General features: G+C 43.5%; 1 protein-coding gene across 1 annotated transcript in view; it reads right to left on the bottom strand.

Moving 5' to 3' along the window:
• TENM4 (teneurin transmembrane protein 4) overlaps nt 1-19,506 on the bottom strand; it is a 2,614,134-nt gene that overhangs the window by 182,012 nt on the left and 2,412,616 nt on the right. The window contains exon 19 of the mRNA XM_032488752.1: nt 5,660-5,830. Coding sequence (XP_032344643.1) covers nt 5,660-5,830 — 171 coding nt within the window. The remainder of the gene's footprint in view (nt 1-5,659; nt 5,831-19,506) is intronic.

Below are 19,506 nucleotides of genomic sequence, written 5' to 3' on the forward strand. Positions count from 1 at the left end.
ATAAAATATTTTACTGTTTTGAATAATAAAATTCAATTAAAATGTTAAACTTCTCCATATGTTACCACTCCCTTATAAACTTCTAGGCAGAAACATCAGGTTTTTAGCTTTGAACCATTAAATGTTATTTTAATTAAAAATATGCCAACAACAAAAATGTTAACATGCACACTCTCTATAAAAGTACCACCAGTATTTTGTCATTAGCATGGGAAAGAGCTTGCATTTAATTCCTTTACGGAAGGAATGCGTCCCAGACTTTTACCTTGAAAATGTAGACACATGCACTGTGGTTCAAAGTTCAAAGACAGAAGCCAAATTCACAAAGCATTAAGGTGGAAGAAAATTACTTTCACATTCTTCCTTATCTGATTTTTGGGTTCCCAATACCACAATCCTTTTGTAGTCCAGGTAGAAAATAGTGTACCCTTCAGCTCGTAATTCTGCTAGGGAGGCAGAACTAGGAGGGAGTATGAAACAAAAGCAGGGTGAGTTCTAAGCTTTTTGCTTCTAGAAACCACAAAGAAATAAGCCCGAGACAGCTAATTCCAAGGACTCATTTCCTCTGTGAGTAGGTGGGAGTCAGAGGTAATGGGATTTGAGAATTGTCTGCATTCAAATAATTCCTATGTCTGAGAATAAATAATGAAAACTTCTCCCACATTTTGGTGTGCTGCTGGAGAACCCTGCACAGTTCATTTCCCCTCCAGCGAGCATGCTTTTAGGAGACAGCTATTGTATCAGCTAAGTTCTGTAGCCTCACAGGTCAGGGGCCAAGCCCAGAGACTCTCCAGAGGTCTGCAGGCCCCAGAGGCATAAATAAGTTGGCTCTTGCCCCAAAGGAGTGGCAAAAGGGAATATTCTTCTCTAGCACTCTAGTATTTCACCAAAGCTGGCCAAAATGGGAGAGGAAAAAATTGTCTCCGGTGCATATACAATGATACAAAAATAGTAAATTCTGTTTAGGGCACACCCCCCACCAGGACTTTGACTTTCTTGGCTGAGTCTGCAAGGGCCACTCTAGAGCTTAGGTTCAAAAGTGACCTTTGTGCCAGAAGTCATCCTGTCCAGATCCTTTGGGAAGGGACCAGGGACCAGCCTAAAGGCAATGTTTGAGAGGAGAAAGCGCATCCTCATCTGGGGACTTAATTATCATGTGTCCCTAGTGATCCCCACATGGACTAACCAGAGGGGTGAGATGGGGGCTTCTGGGAGGAAAGACCTACAGCCCACCGGGCCCTACCTCTGCCTGACAGGAAAGAGCCGTGAGACTAGCAGGGCTAAGGGCTGTGCAGGGTGAAACCACCCTCACCCTTTCCTGTCTTTTAAAAACTCTTACTGCCTTCCTCTTTACAGATCTTATAACCGAAGACTCTTTGTTCTTAATTCTGAGCACTGAGAGGTGAGCACTAGGATAGAAAATATCCTACTACATAGCAAGACCCACCAGTGGTGGAGTAATAAGAGAGGTAGAGGGTAGAGGCAGTTGGAAAAGTCCTGTGTATGTAATTCTTTTCATCCCTACCTGTATTCTAGAATAATAATAAATATTAGTAGTAGTAACAGTAACAAAGGTAGAGGTGGTAGTAATAATAGTAGCATTACCTTTCATTTATTAAGCTCTAACTACATGCTGGGCACCTTTACATGTATCGGTTCTGTTAATCCTCACACTATTAAGATGTATACACTGAGGCTCAGAATGCTTAAGAAACCATTTAGAAACGAACCATTTGGGGCTCCTCTTTACTAACTAGAATATGGCTTGTTAGAACATCAAATTGATAACTGATTAATTAAAACTCTTCAAAGACATTCTCCACAGTGGCTGAGTGCACTGACCCTCTTTAAGAGCGAGGGTACAATTTAATTCACAGTCCTGGCAGGCTAACTATCAAGGCCCACTGAAGAACTCCCTGTCATCCTGGGAAACAAAAATTGACAATTTTTATGAACTAGGACCCACAGACAGGACCCATAGCTAAAGGGAAACAGTCAGCATATCAAGACATTCATAAGGACACTATACAATCAGTGGGTGTCCCAGAGGCTTAACAAACAGCACAAAGAGCTTAATTCAGAATCAGGGACCCCCAACAGCACAATTAGGTTTCACAAGGCAGATTCTAATGGTAACAGTCCTTTTCTTTGAAAGATATACAGATTCCGGAATCCTATAGCAATGCTGTGGAAATATGCAAGCATGCCTATAAAAGACATTTCTCCACAAACTGCTGAAATGACTGGATAGCTCAGTCAAATAAGGGAGATTTGGAAGAACTGAAATTCCATTCACTTCCCAAATCATAATCTTTATTTTCCTGAACTGAGATTTATCCACATAGGTTCTAAATTTCTAATCAACCAATATTCTCCCCCTCCCTCCACCTTTTTGATTCTTTTTCAACGCAATAACTTGCACAAAGAAGTCTTTAGTTTCCTTAGCAACTGTTTGAAATTTATTTGGTTATCAAAATAAGCTGTTCCATTTTGGAGAGCTCAGCTGAGCCTGCGTGCAGAAATTTGCATGGTTCAAACTGATAGGCAATTTTGATTTCATCACAGAAAGAAGAAAATGCTATCCCTAGCCCACCGATTAAACCATCAGAAATGCTTGTTTATTCAATGCTTTTCCCCACTTCTCCATTAATGCATAACATAAGTTCTTGTGGCTTTACTTTGAAAAGCTGCTTTATTTGGTTTCTGTCCATGACAACTCAGAAATGGTTACAGCCACTTTGAAGATATACTACAAATTGCAGTTTGATGTTACTCTCAAAGACATGATGAACATGTAAAATACTGGGTTCATCATATATTTCATTTGTATAATAAAGAATTATATATCCTTTAAAGATATTCAAAAATGCCCCAAACTTTGTAGGATCTTTGAGGAGAAACTGTTAATTAATCTGAATTTCTGAAATTCTAATAACTGACACGGAATGGTTTGGGATTTGGGTGGACAAGAAGAAAGGGACTAACATTTGTTGAGTGCTTCTTCATAATTAGTCTTTGAAAAGACAGGTATCATCAATCCTTGTTCCACAGATGAGGAAACCAAGGCCAAAGGATGCAGATGGAATAACTGGTATGAGTTAACAGAGCCAATAAATGGCAGGGCCAGGATTCAAACCCTGGACTCTCTGGCTCCAAGGCCCACTTATCCTCTTTCCATCATCCACATTGCTTTCCCTATCACTGTGGAACGGGGCTCTAATCTTAATTCTGGAATCAGCTCTCCTCTCTGATACCTTTAGAAGGGACAGAAAATATACACTCACATCAGGGTTAAAGACTTTCCCCCCTGAGATTTGTCTAAGGAACTAGATTTTTAACATCACAATTAAAAATATAAACTGAGTAGACATTGGTTTGACCAAAGCAAAAGAAATTAAGAAGAATGTGATCTCACATAAACTATAGGAAGCTTTGTCCTCTGTTTTTCCAGACTGATGTATTTTTTTGTCACACTAATTGCTTTTGATGCTGACCACTTTCCAGCACTGCATTGCATTTTAGGGGTTTGTAAACAGGATTTCCATTTGCATTAGTAATGACAGATAATCCCTTTAAGCAAAAATATTCCAATTAAAGTAAACCAATCAGCTGGTGCAATTTTATTTCGTCTCTTATCTGCACCTTCTGCTCCTTGGGAAAAACAAAACAAAACCTAAACAACCCACAAACTAATTTCATTAGAGTGGGCGATTTTAGATAGATCCAACTCCTGTTTAAAGAATGTTTGATAGAGATCATAGAGAGAAAAAAAATTCATTCTGCTAAATGAGATCCTTTACCAATGCCTTGAAGGTTAAACATATCTTAAATCTGCATTTGCTCACACCCAAATAAAGACAGTCCTCATTTACAGTATTCACCTATGGCATCTGACACTAGCACTGACGTGGGAATAACAAGCCAACAGCAGGACCATGGGCAGGGCCAACCTGAAAAAAAATTCTCAAGAACAATGTCATTAATCATATGTTGATTCTATTACTAATTTCATATGTAGGGCTTGGGAATTAGAATAGACCTTAGAGATAATCTAGCTCAATAAGCTCCTTTCAAAGAGGAGGAAACTAAAGTCGAGAAAGTCTTTCAATGGATTTGTTTAAGGTCATCACAAGTGGCAGCAGCTGGACTTGAACCCAGAGCTCTTCCCATGGCCCCAACCACACTCCCTTCATCTCCTGTTAAGGAGCAAAGAAAGTGTAAATCATTCAATGCTTTAAGTCATAAAACTTTTATAAAGGAGAAGGTTGGCTTTGCCCCTCAGAACAGTAGGCAGAGGTTCTGCTTCCACTCTGTGGAAATGCCCTCAGTTCCCTTAAAGATGAACATAGGTCAAGAGTTGATTTCGGCCTCTAGGATCATTCAGAGATCATGAATAGCTACTCGGGCCAAGCATGTGCTACTCTGTGAGCCAAACTGACTCCTAGAAGGCAGATCCTTGAAAGGTCAGGGAAGCTTAGAAGCCACAACCCCAGAGTTAACTAAGAGGAAAGAAGATGTAAGCAGAGAAGGTTGGAGGCAGCTGTGACCACTGTGCTGAACACCAGAGAGATAAAGCAGGTCACAGGAGAAGGGATGGTCACACTGCCCAGAACGACAACCAGAATGGCCCATAAGCTCAGACATCCTTCCTGGGACCAATTTTTGTGCATCTGTGCCACTCTTGGCTGACAGTGAAAGAATTTGTGTTGATGGCATGTTAGAAAGACCCCCCAAGAAATTCAGAACATGGGTCCATGATGTCCCATTCAAGATTGCCAAACTCCAAATGTCACCACCACTTCCATCACTGATAAGGAAATATTTGTGTCTCATTATAGAATGGGATTTCTCATCCACATCTCCTTCAGGGTCTTATAACCATGAGGTGAGTCAGGGAGGGCAATTTATGGAGAGAACAAGAAACTTAGAGTCACACAGACCTGGGCTCATGTCCCCGGTTCCACTATTTACTGGCCACGTGAGTCTGGCCAAGTCACTTAATCAATGTGATCCTTAGTTCTTACATCTAAAATGGGTATAAATAATTATCCTTACCTCACAGGATTTCTGTGAGGATTAAATGTGAAATGCTCTTGACAAAAAGTTTTGAAACAAACACACTATATAAATACTAATGATTACTGGTATTGTAGATGAGGAAAATGGGGCTCAGGAAAATTAAGTGACTTACTCAAGGTTACATGGTTGGAACATGCTGGAGCAGCTGAACAGGTGTTTGCATTAAACCACAAGGTTCCAAGAGTATTTCAATTACAGCACACCTTCTACCCACCCTGATGCACCCGCTCCAGGAGACGCCCACTCATCCCATGAGGTAGCCCGAGAAGGGCTCATCATGATCCCACACAAGCAAAGGCAGCCACCCAGAAGTGTGAAAGCCCATGACGCTTCCCTTGAGGCATGGGATGGGATGCTGCTGAGCACCATGAGCCTTGCCCAAGCCCCGCGATGAGCTCACAGTGACAAGGAGCTGCGATGAAGACACAGGTGGCCTGGCAGCCGGCGTGGAGTGCAGAGGGATGGAGGAAGCACCAGAGCATGGAGCTGTGAGTCAGGCACATGGCGCGCATAATGGAGGTCTCCTTGGTTCAAAGGTAGACACAGAGGACTCACGACACGGACAACACAGCAACCCTACCTTCTGTGGCTCCTTTGCCTTTCCTGTCAGGGATCTCTAACCCAGTGCCCCCTGAGGGATACAGGGAGACGTCCGTTGGCACAGGCCAACTGCTGGCTGTGTCCTCCGTGATCTCATACATCTGCCCCTCCATCGGCTGCAGGTGCCAGTTTAGGCCAAACAGGTGCATGGCTGTGGTGAGCAATGAGAAAAGTCATCTTTTTCTGCTGGAGGCGGAAATGGAACTCCCAATGCCACAGGGGAGGGCAGGTGAGGGTGGGGAACACAGGAATTCAGTTCGGTTTAGTTTGACAAAGCGCCCCTGAAGAGAGCTCTTGTGGTGCCGAGCCCTACATAGGGGACTGGGGTGCAGAGATGCTCCAGGCACAGGACCCTGCCCTTGGGGGCTCATGGTCTAGTGGACCTGGGAGAGGGGCAGGGGTGGGGGAGCTTCAGAACGTCGTGGCCTTTTGCTTCAAAAGATATATAACAATCTAGAGGGGAAAGCTGCAGTTTGTATCACGAAGGGTTAATTTCCTTACTATAAAAATAACTCCTACAAGTAACAAGCAGAGTCCAACAACTCGGTAGGAAAACAGGCATAGGGTATGAACAGGCAGTTTACAGAATAAGAAATGCAGTTGGCTCTCAGTCCTCTGAAAAGACTCTAGACGTCACTCGTAGTAGGAGAAATGTAAGTCAAACGTTGGAATGCTATTTTTCACATATGGTTTGGCAAAGATAAAAAAAAGGTTGAAAATATACAGTATTGGAAGAGAACAGGAAATCAGCGCTCTCATACTTCGCTGGTGTGAACATAAGCTGGTGCAAACCCTGTGCAGGGCAATTTGACAAAAGCTATCATATTTAAAATACACATACTCTTTACTCTGGAACTTAGAGGTTCCAATTCTCCTCCAGATATGCTCACACACATGCTAACTGATGTACATACAAGGTTACTCACTGCAGCATTGTTTGTAACAGCAAAATATTAGAAACCAGTCCATCAATAAGGGGCTAGATAAGTTATGTCTATACAATATACTGTGCAACCAGAAAAGAGAGTAAGGAAGCTCTTTGTATTTTTCCGGATGGAAAATTGTAACATGCAGAACAGTGTATCTGATATACTACCTTTGGGTGAAAAACAATTCCTATGTATGTACAGAGTATTTCTGGAAGGATATGAAAGACACTGGTAACAGTGGGTGCATTCTATGAAGGAAACATGTTAAGGGTCTGGGAAAGGAGAGAGATTTGCTTTTCACTGTATATCTGTTGTACATTTTGATTCTGTGTATTTTTGTGATTTTGTACAATTTTGTGATTTTTATTTTGTGCATTTCTGTTTTAAAAATATTTTTCCAAGGTAGCAATGGTTAAATACCCTTGGGCAACAATCTAGAAGAGACGACAAGACACCAAAGAATGGACATTGTCCCTTGAGATACACAATGCTTGAGAAGGCTGAGAAGTCTCTTTCCAAAAAGGTTTGCCATCCAGTATAAAGTGTCTGCTTAAATCCCGTTTAGGATTCAAGACTTGAGCCTTATCAGTGGTCCATACTTACCTCTTCTGGGATGCCTTCCTTGATTCCCTACATACAGAGTTAAGTACTCCAGCCCCTGACCCCCACAGCATCCTGTATGTGGCACCACTCCTTTGTTCAGTCCATGAACATTTTCTACAAGTCCACTCTGTGCCAGGACCCATGGCTGACCCTGGGGAGCCAGAACTGAATAAGACACCCTTGCTTCCACACACTCACAGTCAAGTAGTCAGAAGGATTAGAAAGCCCAGAGGAGGGGGTGACTGACACTAGAGGGGTCAGAAGAACACAGAGAAGGATCTATAGAGATAGGAACGCCCAATGTAATCATGTTTACTGAGGACCAACTGTGTGCCAGGCAGTGTTCCAGGTAATTTGTATACATTATACCTAATCCTCACAGCAACCCTGCTAGACCGAATTTACAGATGTGCACATTTAATTAACTCAGATGGTTAACTAAAATTGTGGTAATCATAAAACTGACTTCTTGAGTGCTTGCCATGTGGCAAGCACTGTGCTAAGAGTAGTAAACACAGTATTTCCTTTAACTCTCACAACAATCCTAACAGGTGATAATCCCATTTGCTGATGAAGAAACTAAGACACAGAGACATCAATTAACATTTGGAAGGTTCAATGTCTAACAAGAAGCACAGTCTAGACCAGAATCCCCAACTGTTTCAATCCTGAAATCATACCATCCGTCTTGCAGACCAGAAGGCCAGGCTCTCCCCACTTCACCACTGCCTTTCACTAGCTGTATCTAGTAAAGCGGGTGGGCCTTCTAAAGACATCCCCTTTTACACATTAAGCAGCCTCCAAGGCTCTTCCATGCCTTTTTAGGAAGCAACACAGGATCCTGCGAGGAAGACAGAGAGTTGTGTCACTTGGCCCCAGTTCGTGGAAGAGGTCATTGATGGTGGTCTTGAGGGGCCGTGTGACTGTCTTCAAGACACAAAAAACTGTGTAGAGGAGACTGGAGCTTCGTACATTCTTCCGATTCCTGATCCAAACACAAGCCACCAAGGAACACACCCAAGTTTGACTTAACCAGGAGGGTGTATGCTGGTATGGAATCTGACCGTCTGCTTTCTCTTTGGTTACTGTGGTGCAGGGGACAGTGTGCTGTACCAAGGGCAAGAAAGCCCTACCTGCCACTTCCTTGCTACACGCATTCTCATTTGAGAACTGGGGATGAAAATATTTCAAGGGATTACTGTATCATAAGAGATAATATATCACAAAGCGCTTTGTAAACTGTGCATGTGTGATTATTATGTTTTATGATGGTTATAGCCATACTGTTGAGAATACTGCTAAAGTAGTAGCTAACTTTTATAGAGCACTTTTTAGGCACCAGGCATTAAATGAGGTGCTTACACTGCTGTTGACTCTGTGTGGTTGACAGTAATAATAAAATTAACCTGCCTGTTAGAAGTGAATACACTGCTTTTTCCAAGGCTGAATTAGCTACCATATCTGCTTACCTTCTTACTGTTTTAATCTATATATTGGCAACTCCAAAGGTAACGGAGAAATTGTTTGAACGACAGACAACTCAGATACACGCAGTTAAATGAGCAGTGCTTCTTTCCCCGTTAGAATCAATTATCTCATCTAAGTGTGCAAAAGAGCTGTCTTTTTAAAAGGTCAGGAGAATTAACTAATCCTGGGATGAAAGGAACTCTCACAGCTTTGTGAAGAGAAACATTTTTATTGTCAAAGCTTTCTCTCATTTTTAACAAGATGCAAAAGCAAGTTCTTGCTTTAAAACATATGCGGAGGGGGGAAGAAAAGCCAGTGGAAAAAGTGTTCCAGGTAAAAATGACACAAGATCTGGGGACACTGGGAAGTCAGTAAGGGCAGGACAGTCCACAGCTAGATGGGGGAGGGCAGTCAGACAAAACTTAGGGGTGTACGTTGGCACCCCTTCCTCTCAGCTCAGTACCCCCTACCCTGGCCACCACAAACAGAGGCCCACACAGTTGTGCGGCTGGCCGGTCTCTCTTGGTGACCTGTAGAAGATGTGCTCCTGGGAACCACCTGGGAAGGCCAAGTTCTGGATCCAGCTCAAACCTGGACTCTCTCAGGAGACTCAGTCATCCAGACATAATTCTGGAGGCTGGTGGGGAGAGACGTGAATATAGGACTGCTCAAATTGGCTGAGAAATGGCCAGCTGAAAAGTAAGATTTAGAGAGAGGGGTAGGATGGTATGCAGTCAGAGATGTGACAATCCACCAATGATGTTGCTTTAAAGCCAAAATAAAAGGCACCCTTACTCAGTCTGTGATCCACAGTCTCAAATATAAGTCATGCTGAGGGCCCCTCAATTCTTTTACTGTATTGTTTGATGGGTGGTTAATTGTATGGTTCTGGGTTACGGGGGACAGGAAGAGAGAAGGAAGGGAAGTAGTTTGCTCTGGTCTCTTCCCAAAGGACACAGTGCCACTCAGTCAGAGACAGTTCAAGAAATATCTCAGCTCAAGCAACCACTCTTTTTTATCCTTGATGATACTCAAAATATAACAACAGTAACTCAAACCCGGTACCGTATGAGTGCGTACTACATGCCAAATGCTTAATTTATATTATTCAATTGAATCTTCGTGGAAAGAGAGATTGAAAAACCCATTATTGGAGAATGGGTCCAACAGAACTGAACAGATATTGAGCTAGAAGAATATATTCCGATTTACTCAGAGTAAGTTACCTCACATCACAGAGCTGGTAGAAATTTGAGACAAGTTCTAAACTCAGGAGCCTGTGTTCCCTGGTCAAGCTTTCTCTTTTACACATTTTATTTTAAATAAAAGGTAAAATATGCGCAGTATAAAGCCACCAGCAAATAAAGGCTGAAATTAATGTTTGGGGGTCCCAGTGCTGATAATAAATATTTCCTGCCCCACAGCAACAATCATGTAAAGCTGTGGACAGCGGTAAATGCATGCTATCCAACGACTTGGAAATAACAGCCGTGGATCCAAAAAAAATTAAGAAATATAAATGGTCCTCCCTAGCCCGCTTTAAGACCAGACCTCTGAAACAATATAAATTATAATCATCATAATCCCTTTTTTCAGAGGAATTAATGGTAACCACCAATGTACATCATAGGATTATCTAAATTACACCCTGCATTGTGTATTTATAACTGTTGGTGCAAAACTCTCCCAAGTACGTTGAAAGTGACCTAAATAAGAAACCTGATACTAGTGTTCCCTTCAAACTAGTCTGTAATTCAATGAAAAGGTGAAAAGATGAGAAAGAGTTCAGGAAAAGGCTGTGGAAAGGTAGGGAGTTCACAGGATCACCCACACTGAAATGTTAATGATTTCTAAAAGCAAGGAGAGCCAGGGTGGGTGAAGTTTCTTATTCCCTCAGCTCTGGTCAGTCTGATCCCAGGGCTGACATTTTCCAGTTGCCTTTTCCTGTGCAACAAGACATGAGAGATGGCCAGGAAAGTGCAAGCTCTCACTTGACATTTTTAAGAAAAATGCTCAATAGACGTTCAGACATTGAAGGCTCCCCCCCCAGAAACCAGCCAGCAGGAGGCAATTAACAAAGTCATTATGCAGGAGTCACCGGTGTAAGTGTAGGAGAGTTTCCACTGTCACAGGCACACTTCGCTTCCAAAAATTGGATGCAACAAATCCACTTGCATCTGTAAATTAGCAGCTCCAGGTAGTGACTAGAGATGGTTACAGCCTTAAGAAACTGTTGATTCAAGAGGCATTTTTTGGTTTCAAAAGGCAGTGGGATCTAACCCAGCTGCATGGCTCCCCACTTTTTCTGTTTTATACTAGCTCTCAGCTGTTTGTTTGTTTTTAATTAGCACCATTTCTGTAAAATATAAGCCATTGGAGTTCTTTGACTTATGGTCTTCTAATGTGGAAAGCAGAAAACAAAAAGGCAAAACAGTAATAATAACAACAATGAAATGACAGAATTTCATTTCTCAGGTTCTACTCCTGGTTTTGCTACAAAGCCACAGTATTCAAAAGTTCCAAACCTAGAAGCCATGGAGATGTACATTGCAGTTTATCAGCAAAGACATTGGAAGCAATCTAGATGTCTTAAAACAGGAGAATGACTTAGCTAAATTATGATACATGTACTGGATGGAATGCAAGGTAACCATTATTAAAAAATAACTGGCAACCAGCAAAGAGGGCAAATGCTTACCGTATAAAGTTAAGGGGGGAGAAAAAAATGACAAAACACAAAATTGCATGTATTTGCTGACTGCATCTTTGTAAAACTGAGAATGCATATGAAAAAAAATCTAGAAAGACATATGTGAAAATGACATCAGGCTTTGAATTATAGTAGTAGGACTATTGATAAACTTTCTTTACTAGTTTCCAAACTCACTTCCATGCTGTTTACATTAAAAGGAAGTTCTACAGCTTAGTCTCAGGAGCAATAGGTAAAGAAGGATGACAGAGCAGAGAGGGGAGATCCTGACTTTGAGCATACACCCTGAGTCAGACACTCAGGTAAGGACAATTACCTACATTATGTCATTCAGTCCTTACACAAACCCTGAGAAAATGATTAGCATTCCCGTTTTACAGACAAAGAAAGTAGAGTCTCAGAGAGGCTGCGTAACCTGCCCAAAGACACTTCCCAAGGTGTTTCCCAGATGAGAAGTGATAAAGTCACATTTGAACCCAGATCTGACTGGTTCCAAAGTCCAGGCTCACCTCCTGGTACCTCAGATCACTGATGAGTTACAATGGCTGAAATTAAATTAACATTAAAAAAAAATTAAGGCAAAGCCTTTGCTGACAGCACAGCCAGATTTTTGCTTTTGAGATAGACTGTTAAAGGCCTTCATCCTAGGGATAAAGTATGGGGTCCCCACCTTTCAACATCCTGACTGCCATAGGCATGGCTGACCCCCACAGTCAAAACCAAGTTCATGCAAGTGAGCTACTGGACCTTTGGCAGAGTCAGTCCTCAAGTTCAGGTCTCTCTGGGCACTCAGAGCCAGGTCATTTACTAGTTTTGTGACTTTGGGCAAATTACTTAGCCTCTCTGGGTCTCCATTTCCTTATCTGTAGTATAGATAGTAATACTCACCTTGAAGGATGAAATGAAATAATACATGTAATTTGCTTAACACTGTGCCTGGCACGTTTTTACTCTGCACACATAGTAGGAGCAAAATAAATGGCAACTGTCATCATCCCTGTCACCTTGCTATGCTGATTTTCCTGATTCCTGGATCCACTGAAAGCTTTGTTTAAGGTAGCTCCATTACATCACCTTTTCCTTCTTTCCATATATTTCCCCTAATTCCTCTTTCGTGCCAACTGCAAATTTCTCTGAGCGGAGGGCCCTCTCCCCATCCTGCTCCCAGGAGCTGACAGACTTCGGGCACAGGAACTAGAGGTATTTTTCCCAATGGATAAAACAGTTTTTAAAAGTGGAATCACTATAAAGCAGGCTGATAGGATCCCAGTGGTTGACTATGTGGGGCTAATTTCAAATCAAGTAAATATATTGTATTTCTTCCAGTCTCTGGATAAACTTGACCACAACAATCAAGGTTACTGTCTCTCACCCCCAAATTAAGTGTTTTCTAGAGAGTGGACCGGGGCACAGGTCACCATTTTTCTATATTACACAATGGTGTAGGGGAGGGAGGCCTGTCAGCAAGACTTTGCTGGCAGCTGCTCAGTATTTCTGTAAAACAGGGTTGGGGGGTGGTCAGGCAAGAGAGAGGGGTGGAGGGACAGGCATGCCCACCATCAAAGCAGAGGACAGAGATCAATGTAACTGGAGGGCACTGAAAACTGGTGACACGGCAAGTTGTCAGGAAAGCAGGGCTGGAATCCAATTTGTACAGAATGGAGTAAACCAGTATTATTGCAGTAATAGAATAAGAAAGCTGTCTTTTCTGGGCACCTTTTACCCAGTGGGCTCTGCTAAGATTGCTTCTGCGCATGACGAGTTTAGGGGTTGGCCACCTCCACCCTGCCTTGGACTGACCTCCACGGGTTATCTGATCTCCCCTCACCCTACTCCCAACACTGCACTGGTTCCAGGGACGAGAAAAGGGGAGGCATGAGTAGAGTGGGTACCAGCGCAGCCTTGGCAGCCAGACAGCCCTGCCTTCCTTTTCTGGTTCTCCTGTTTATAGTCATGTGACTTGGATCATGCTATTTAACTCTTTCAAGCCCCAGCCTCCTCATCTATAAAACAGTGATAATAATACTTGCCCCAGCACTATATACAACAGCTAAGACATGGAAACAACCTAAGTGTCTATTGAAAGATGACTGGATAAAGAAGATGTAGTATTTATATATATTTATACATTGGAATACTACTCATCCATAAAAAAGAATAAAATAATGCCATTTACAGCAACATGGAAAGACCTGGAGATCACCATTCTAAATGAAGTCAGCCAGAAAGAGAATAAAAAATATCATATGATATCACTCATATGTGGAATCTAAAAAGGAAGGAAAAAGAAGACACTAATGAACTTATCTACAAAACAGAAACAGACTCACAGACATAGTAAACAAACATGGTTACCAGGGAGGAAAGAGGGTGGGAAGGGATAAATTGGGAGTTTGAGATTTGCAAATACTCACTACTATATATAAAATAGATAAATAATAAGTTTCTACTATATAGCACAGGAAACTATATTATCTTATAGTAACCTACAACGAAAAAGAATATGAAAAGGAATATATGTACATGTATGACTGAAACGTTATGTTGTGCACGTTATGTTGACACAACATTGCAAACTAACTATACTTCAATAAAAAATTTAAAAAATAATAATGGCTGCTCCAAAGAATTACAAAGATTAAAGGACATATTACATCTTATGAGCTTATCATGCTGCTTGGTGTTCACTCAAATGTACTCCCAGAAGGCAGCCTTCTATGTTGGCATCATTGTCATTCTTTGTATTACATATGCAAGTTTTCACTGAGAAAGTGAAGTACGGAGATCTCTTAAGGGAGCCGAGAAGTCCCTGAGTTTTTGTTTTGGTGGTGGGGGGATGCTGCTACAGCTGGACTTACAGCCACTGGGACCTGCCCCCACCCATGGGCAGATGAGACTCAGGCCTGACTAGAGCATTTGGGGCAGAGCCTGGGACTGCTCTGAGCCCATTCCAGACCTGTGATTCAGAGCTCTCGCCACTGAATAACCCTGCCATTAAGTCACAGCAGAAAATCCTGTAAGAGCAGGAAAGCCTCCCTCATGGCTTGTTCTTCCATCAGGCACTGCACTCTCAGACTAAAGGAGTCATCTTATTGAGTCTAAAGTTAAGGGAATGAGCCCACGGCACAGGCGATGTCAGGCCACCAGAGGCCCTCCCTTCAGGACAGAGATCATTTCTCTCATCTCTATCCCCCAGCACCTGACCCACAAGAGTGAAGAAAGAGGAAAGGAAGGAGACAGACAGACTGATAATAATTAGGATTATTATCAAAACAGTAACAGCTCCCACTTATTAAAAACTGTACCATGTCCATGACATAGTGCTGGAGGATTCAGATTCATTATGTCACTTAATCTCTCCACTTTTTAAGGCAGATAGTATCAGCAACCCCGTTTTATGGATGATGACCTCAAAACACAGTGACAAAGTAGGTATCATTTATCTGATTTTGTGTCTCTAGAAACCCAAGGCTCCGGAAGAAGGTGTCACTGCACCATTCATCATGGCAGCACCAAGATCCAAAACAAAGGGCGGGTCACCCCAGACCCTGAGCTCTTCTCAGACCACTGCCAAGACCACAGGACAGGCTTCCACACTGATCAGAATAACAAGCAGCTTCTGATCAAATCCTGCAGACAAAGCGACAGGCCAGGAAGTGATCTCTAGTAGAGGAAATGTTTAAACCTGGTAGAAGGTCCCTCCGCTGCCCAAGACCTTGCTGAGAAGCCAGGGAGCAGATACCCGGAGGCACCAGCCTGTTCAAGTGCTCTGCAAGAGTGCGCAGCCAGCCCTGCCCCTGCCAGCCTGGGAAAGTGCCCGTCATTTTCCGAGAGGGGGCGGAACGCTGGCTCCGTTGCCTTTCTCTGCAGTGCTTGCTTCCAAGTGTCAAGACTCTTCACACGGCTGTCTAAAGCACTTCTATAAAAAGGTATCTCAACTTAGCAAAGGACCAGACTCACATATGAGGCCTCATCCCCTCCTTCCTGTACCAGCCATCGGACAGGGCCGAAGGAACCATGGGTTTGGTTCCTGCTTGGGAGCTCTGGCAGGAGAAGATGCTTGTTGCTAGGGACCTTTTCCATAGCTACTGGAAAACGTCCTGTTACAGGGCTCCATGGAGGCACCTGCCCATTTCTTGATTTCTTTGGCCACATCAACCATGTAACTATTCCCCCCTCCCCTCAGGATCAAAGTGAATTAGGAGGTGGTCCCTACTGCACCTCTAAATGGAGGTTTAATTTGTGTACATATTATGAGGATAGGCCCTTTTCCCTCTAGAACAGTCACTTCAGCAGGAGGAACGAGGGAAGATAGCTTAACGTGGAGCCTACCACCCGGATTTGTAACGAGGGATAATATTTCTGTATAAGAAGCATTTTGAAGGAGCATTTTCATCTCTCATGGAACAGTGTGTGATGTCCCTCCTTTACCCCTACAGCTTCCCAGTCTCCTGCCCACCAGTGTTTTCTAGCTCTTTGGGATCACACCGCATCTTCCTGCCTCCCTGCTTTGTGCAGAGCAAGGCCCTCAATAAATATGAGTTCTCTACTATACAGGGGCCCCTGGTTTGGCTCAGCCCTTCGATTAGGAAGTTGAAGGCAGCACAGAGTCCAGGCACGGTGATGGGGATATTGATGGTGATGATGACGCTGGTGATGTTAACAACAGCCCCTGTCATTAATAGAGCCAAGCACTGTGCTAACTGCTTGACAAACACACTGTCACTTAGCCCTCACAAAGATATAGGTACTATTATTATCCTCATTTGCAAGATGAGGAAACTAAGGCTCAAAGAGGTCCAACAACTTGCCCAAGATCATACATTTAATAAGAGGCAGAGGGTCGCTTCCAATCTGAGCCAAATCCAGACTGCGCTGAATCTGTCCCCAACCACTATACACACTGCCTTCCTGATCAGATGTAGAACTGTGGGAATGACAACAATGGAAAATAAAACAAGGAAGTCTCACTATTATATAGACTTGCCTTACACCTCAAATTTTGTTGGTGGTATCTTCCTGAGGATAGAAACTTGAGCATTTGAAATGCTGGTTGAGCATGGTATCTGACATGCCCCATTACTTTGCCCTGCTCAGGAGCCTCGATCTGTATGGACTTCTCCTGTCCCTTGAACACACCTGTCTGTCCAGCCTCCAGGCTTTTGCTGATGCAAGGATGCTACATGGAATAGCCTCTGCCTCCCCTATTTTTAAAGTCATTCTCCCAACCTCTGAGGCCTACTTCAAATGGCACCTCTTGAGGGTTTCCATCACAACCCCCAGGCAAAAATGAGCTCTGCTCTCCCCTCCCCAGCCCTGGTTCCTGACCGTTATTTCAGCACCTCTCCCATGCACACTGCCTTGACAGCACATGCCCAGCGTTTCCTGTCCCTTTCGCACTCTGTTGTCCACCTATGTATCCAGTGGAGCAGACCTGTAGAGACAGTCAGGCTCCCAGTTCTGACCCTTACCAGCTACGCATCTGCAGATAAGTCATTTAACCACTCTGACCCTCAGGTTTTTCATCTGTAGAAATGGAAATAATATAAAACCCTCTCCTGGGGTCTTGTAAGGATTACATTTAAGAAAAATTCTTTCTAAAATGTATTGAAAATATAAGGCATTATTATTACATTGCTTAAAAGTTAATCATTGAAAGAAAAATACACCCTAAGTTAAATACACAAACTAATGCAAAGATTTATACATGAAATTTCCAACACAGCCCCAGACCAACACAACTAAGCAAATGTATGGTACAGTTTAATCGACTTAATGCTCTACAAAAAAGTTAGAAGACATAAGCAACAAGTTGCAAAAGAAGAGTTTCCAGTTTTCAGGTAAAGAAAAATGCTACTTCTCCTGAAATCCTCCTTTCATCTTTCTTACTCCCCACTCTATCTCCCCTCAAATACCCTTTCTGCACGCATAGTGGGTGGAGCCATGTGCGTGCTCACACACAGAGACTCACAGCCTGAGACACACACAGGAGTCCAGTGAGTCTGTCTTGCTGTAGAATTCTACAGCAAGGCCTGGGTGGAAAAATTCAGGACAACATGATAAAATGCCGGCCACGACACAATTAACGATCCTGGCATTTTTTTCTCTTCCCCCACTGGAGGCCGTGAACAAAATCTAACTCCAGGCTCAAAGGCATGATAAATCCAGCTGTCTGCCATACACCAGCAGGAAAGGCTTCCTCCAAAATGAAATGTTATGCTGGTGACAATCTAATGCCACGTGAATCCTGGATAACAGCAGAATCAGATAATAGGAGGGGCTAGTAGTGCTCAATGAGGGATGTGTGTCAAGGTCCCCTGGTGTCAGCTGGGCCTCCTGTGCTCTCCAAACCTGAACACTTTGGGTGCAAACCACAGTTCCACTTGCTGCCACAGGTACATAGCAATTCTGGCACAGGGCATAGTATAGGGCAGGTGGATGTTCTTTTTTTTTTTTTTCCGTAAGAAAGTACGATGGTTTCCCTCTTTAATAAAGAGCTCCCTGCATCCTCTCAGCAGCTCCGATCAGGCGAACTATCCCAGCCCCACCCCGGCCCCCCTCCAGCTATGGGAATTGTTGAGCTGTGAGAGGCAGGCAGGCTCTGGGGGCAAATCCTGGCTCTCACACTCGCTGGTGATGTCGCCTTGGACAACTGACAATCTCCTCAGTTTCTCATCTCTGAAATGGAAAGAAAAATTGAATGCTACCTAGCACATACTTGGTACTTGACAAATACTTGTTGGATAGGTAAGACTGATGAGAACATTACATGAGAAATACACGTTAACACTCAGAACATGCCTGGCACGTGGTGAGCTGCCACCTCTGTCACATCGGGTTAGGTCACGGGAGGGAAGCTGGGAGCAGGGGCAGAGGAAAGCCCAGACAGGATGGCAGAGCCCCCTTGCTTCCTCTGAGCCTCAGGGATGGAGCACAGCAGCAGAGGAGGACAGCAGAGGAGGACAGCAGAGGAGGGCACTGAGCCAGCCTGGTCGGTACAGGGAACACCAATCAGGACTTGGACTCAGAAAATCTGGTTTCTAGGCCAGCCCAACTACTTAACAGTCATTCCGGGGGAACAAGTTATTTAACTGCTGCGAGCCTCAGTTTCCACATCTGGGGCTTGCAGGACAAGGAAATGCAGTTAATAATCCCAAACAGTGCCAAGACTGCTGGCGAGGGTGGACAGGTTTGAACAGCCTCATGGGAAGGCAAGGGATTTATTATGCATCTGCCCGGTGGAGCCTCTATTCTAAGGGGAAGGCAGCCAATGTCCTCCAGCAGTCACTGAGATTTTCTGCAGTTGTCCATTCAAGAGCCTCCACAGTAAGAGGCTGAGGCCTGCTGTGGAGCCAATGCACGAACAGATATTCTCATGCACAGTCTCCTAATACAGGTGCCAAAAACAGCCAACATTTCTACCTGTCGTCCTTTGCCTTTGTTTAGACTGTTCCATCTTCCAGAAAGCCATTCCTAGCTTCTCTTTCAATATCTTACTTGATTTACAAGTCTCAATGCCTAGGGGAAATTTTATCTGATCTTCCTGGTTAGAATGAATTGTTCTCTCCTTCGCACTCCCACAGGGATAAAGTTCAAACCCCAGGAACACGCTTTTATCATCTGTCTAGTATTGCCTCCAGCTCCGTACACATCTGGCTCTCCACGAAACCAGGGCTGACTCAAAGCAGTGATGCTAGTTCCTCTGGCTTTGTCTGTCCCCGCAGCCAAGGACTCAACCCAGCACACAGGCTCCGTGGGTGTTCCCCAGTCTCAGACCTGAGCTTGGGGAAGCACCCTCTACTAAATCCCAGATTACCTGAAATCCCTGCATCTAGATATGGCTCTTGGTGCTGAATCTGAGAGGGTTTAAAATCTCTGGGTGATCCAGCTGCCCAGAGGGGTGAACACTGCATTTATTCAACACCCACCAGGGACCACCCAGCAGACTAGACCCTTTGCAGATGTTCCATCACTTAAGGCTCAAAACACATCTTGGACATTAATTGACATGTTATCAATGAGGAAACCAAGATGCAGAGAGATGGAAAAACTTGTGTGAGCGGAGCTGTGATGCAAAGTCTATGCTTTTGCTATTAGACTGTACTGCTGTCTTTAGAA

The sequence above is a fragment of the Camelus ferus genome, chromosome 10 (genome assembly GCF_009834535.1).
Source record: "Camelus ferus isolate YT-003-E chromosome 10, BCGSAC_Cfer_1.0, whole genome shotgun sequence".
In the NCBI taxonomy this organism is placed as follows: Eukaryota; Metazoa; Chordata; class Mammalia; order Artiodactyla; family Camelidae; genus Camelus; species Camelus ferus.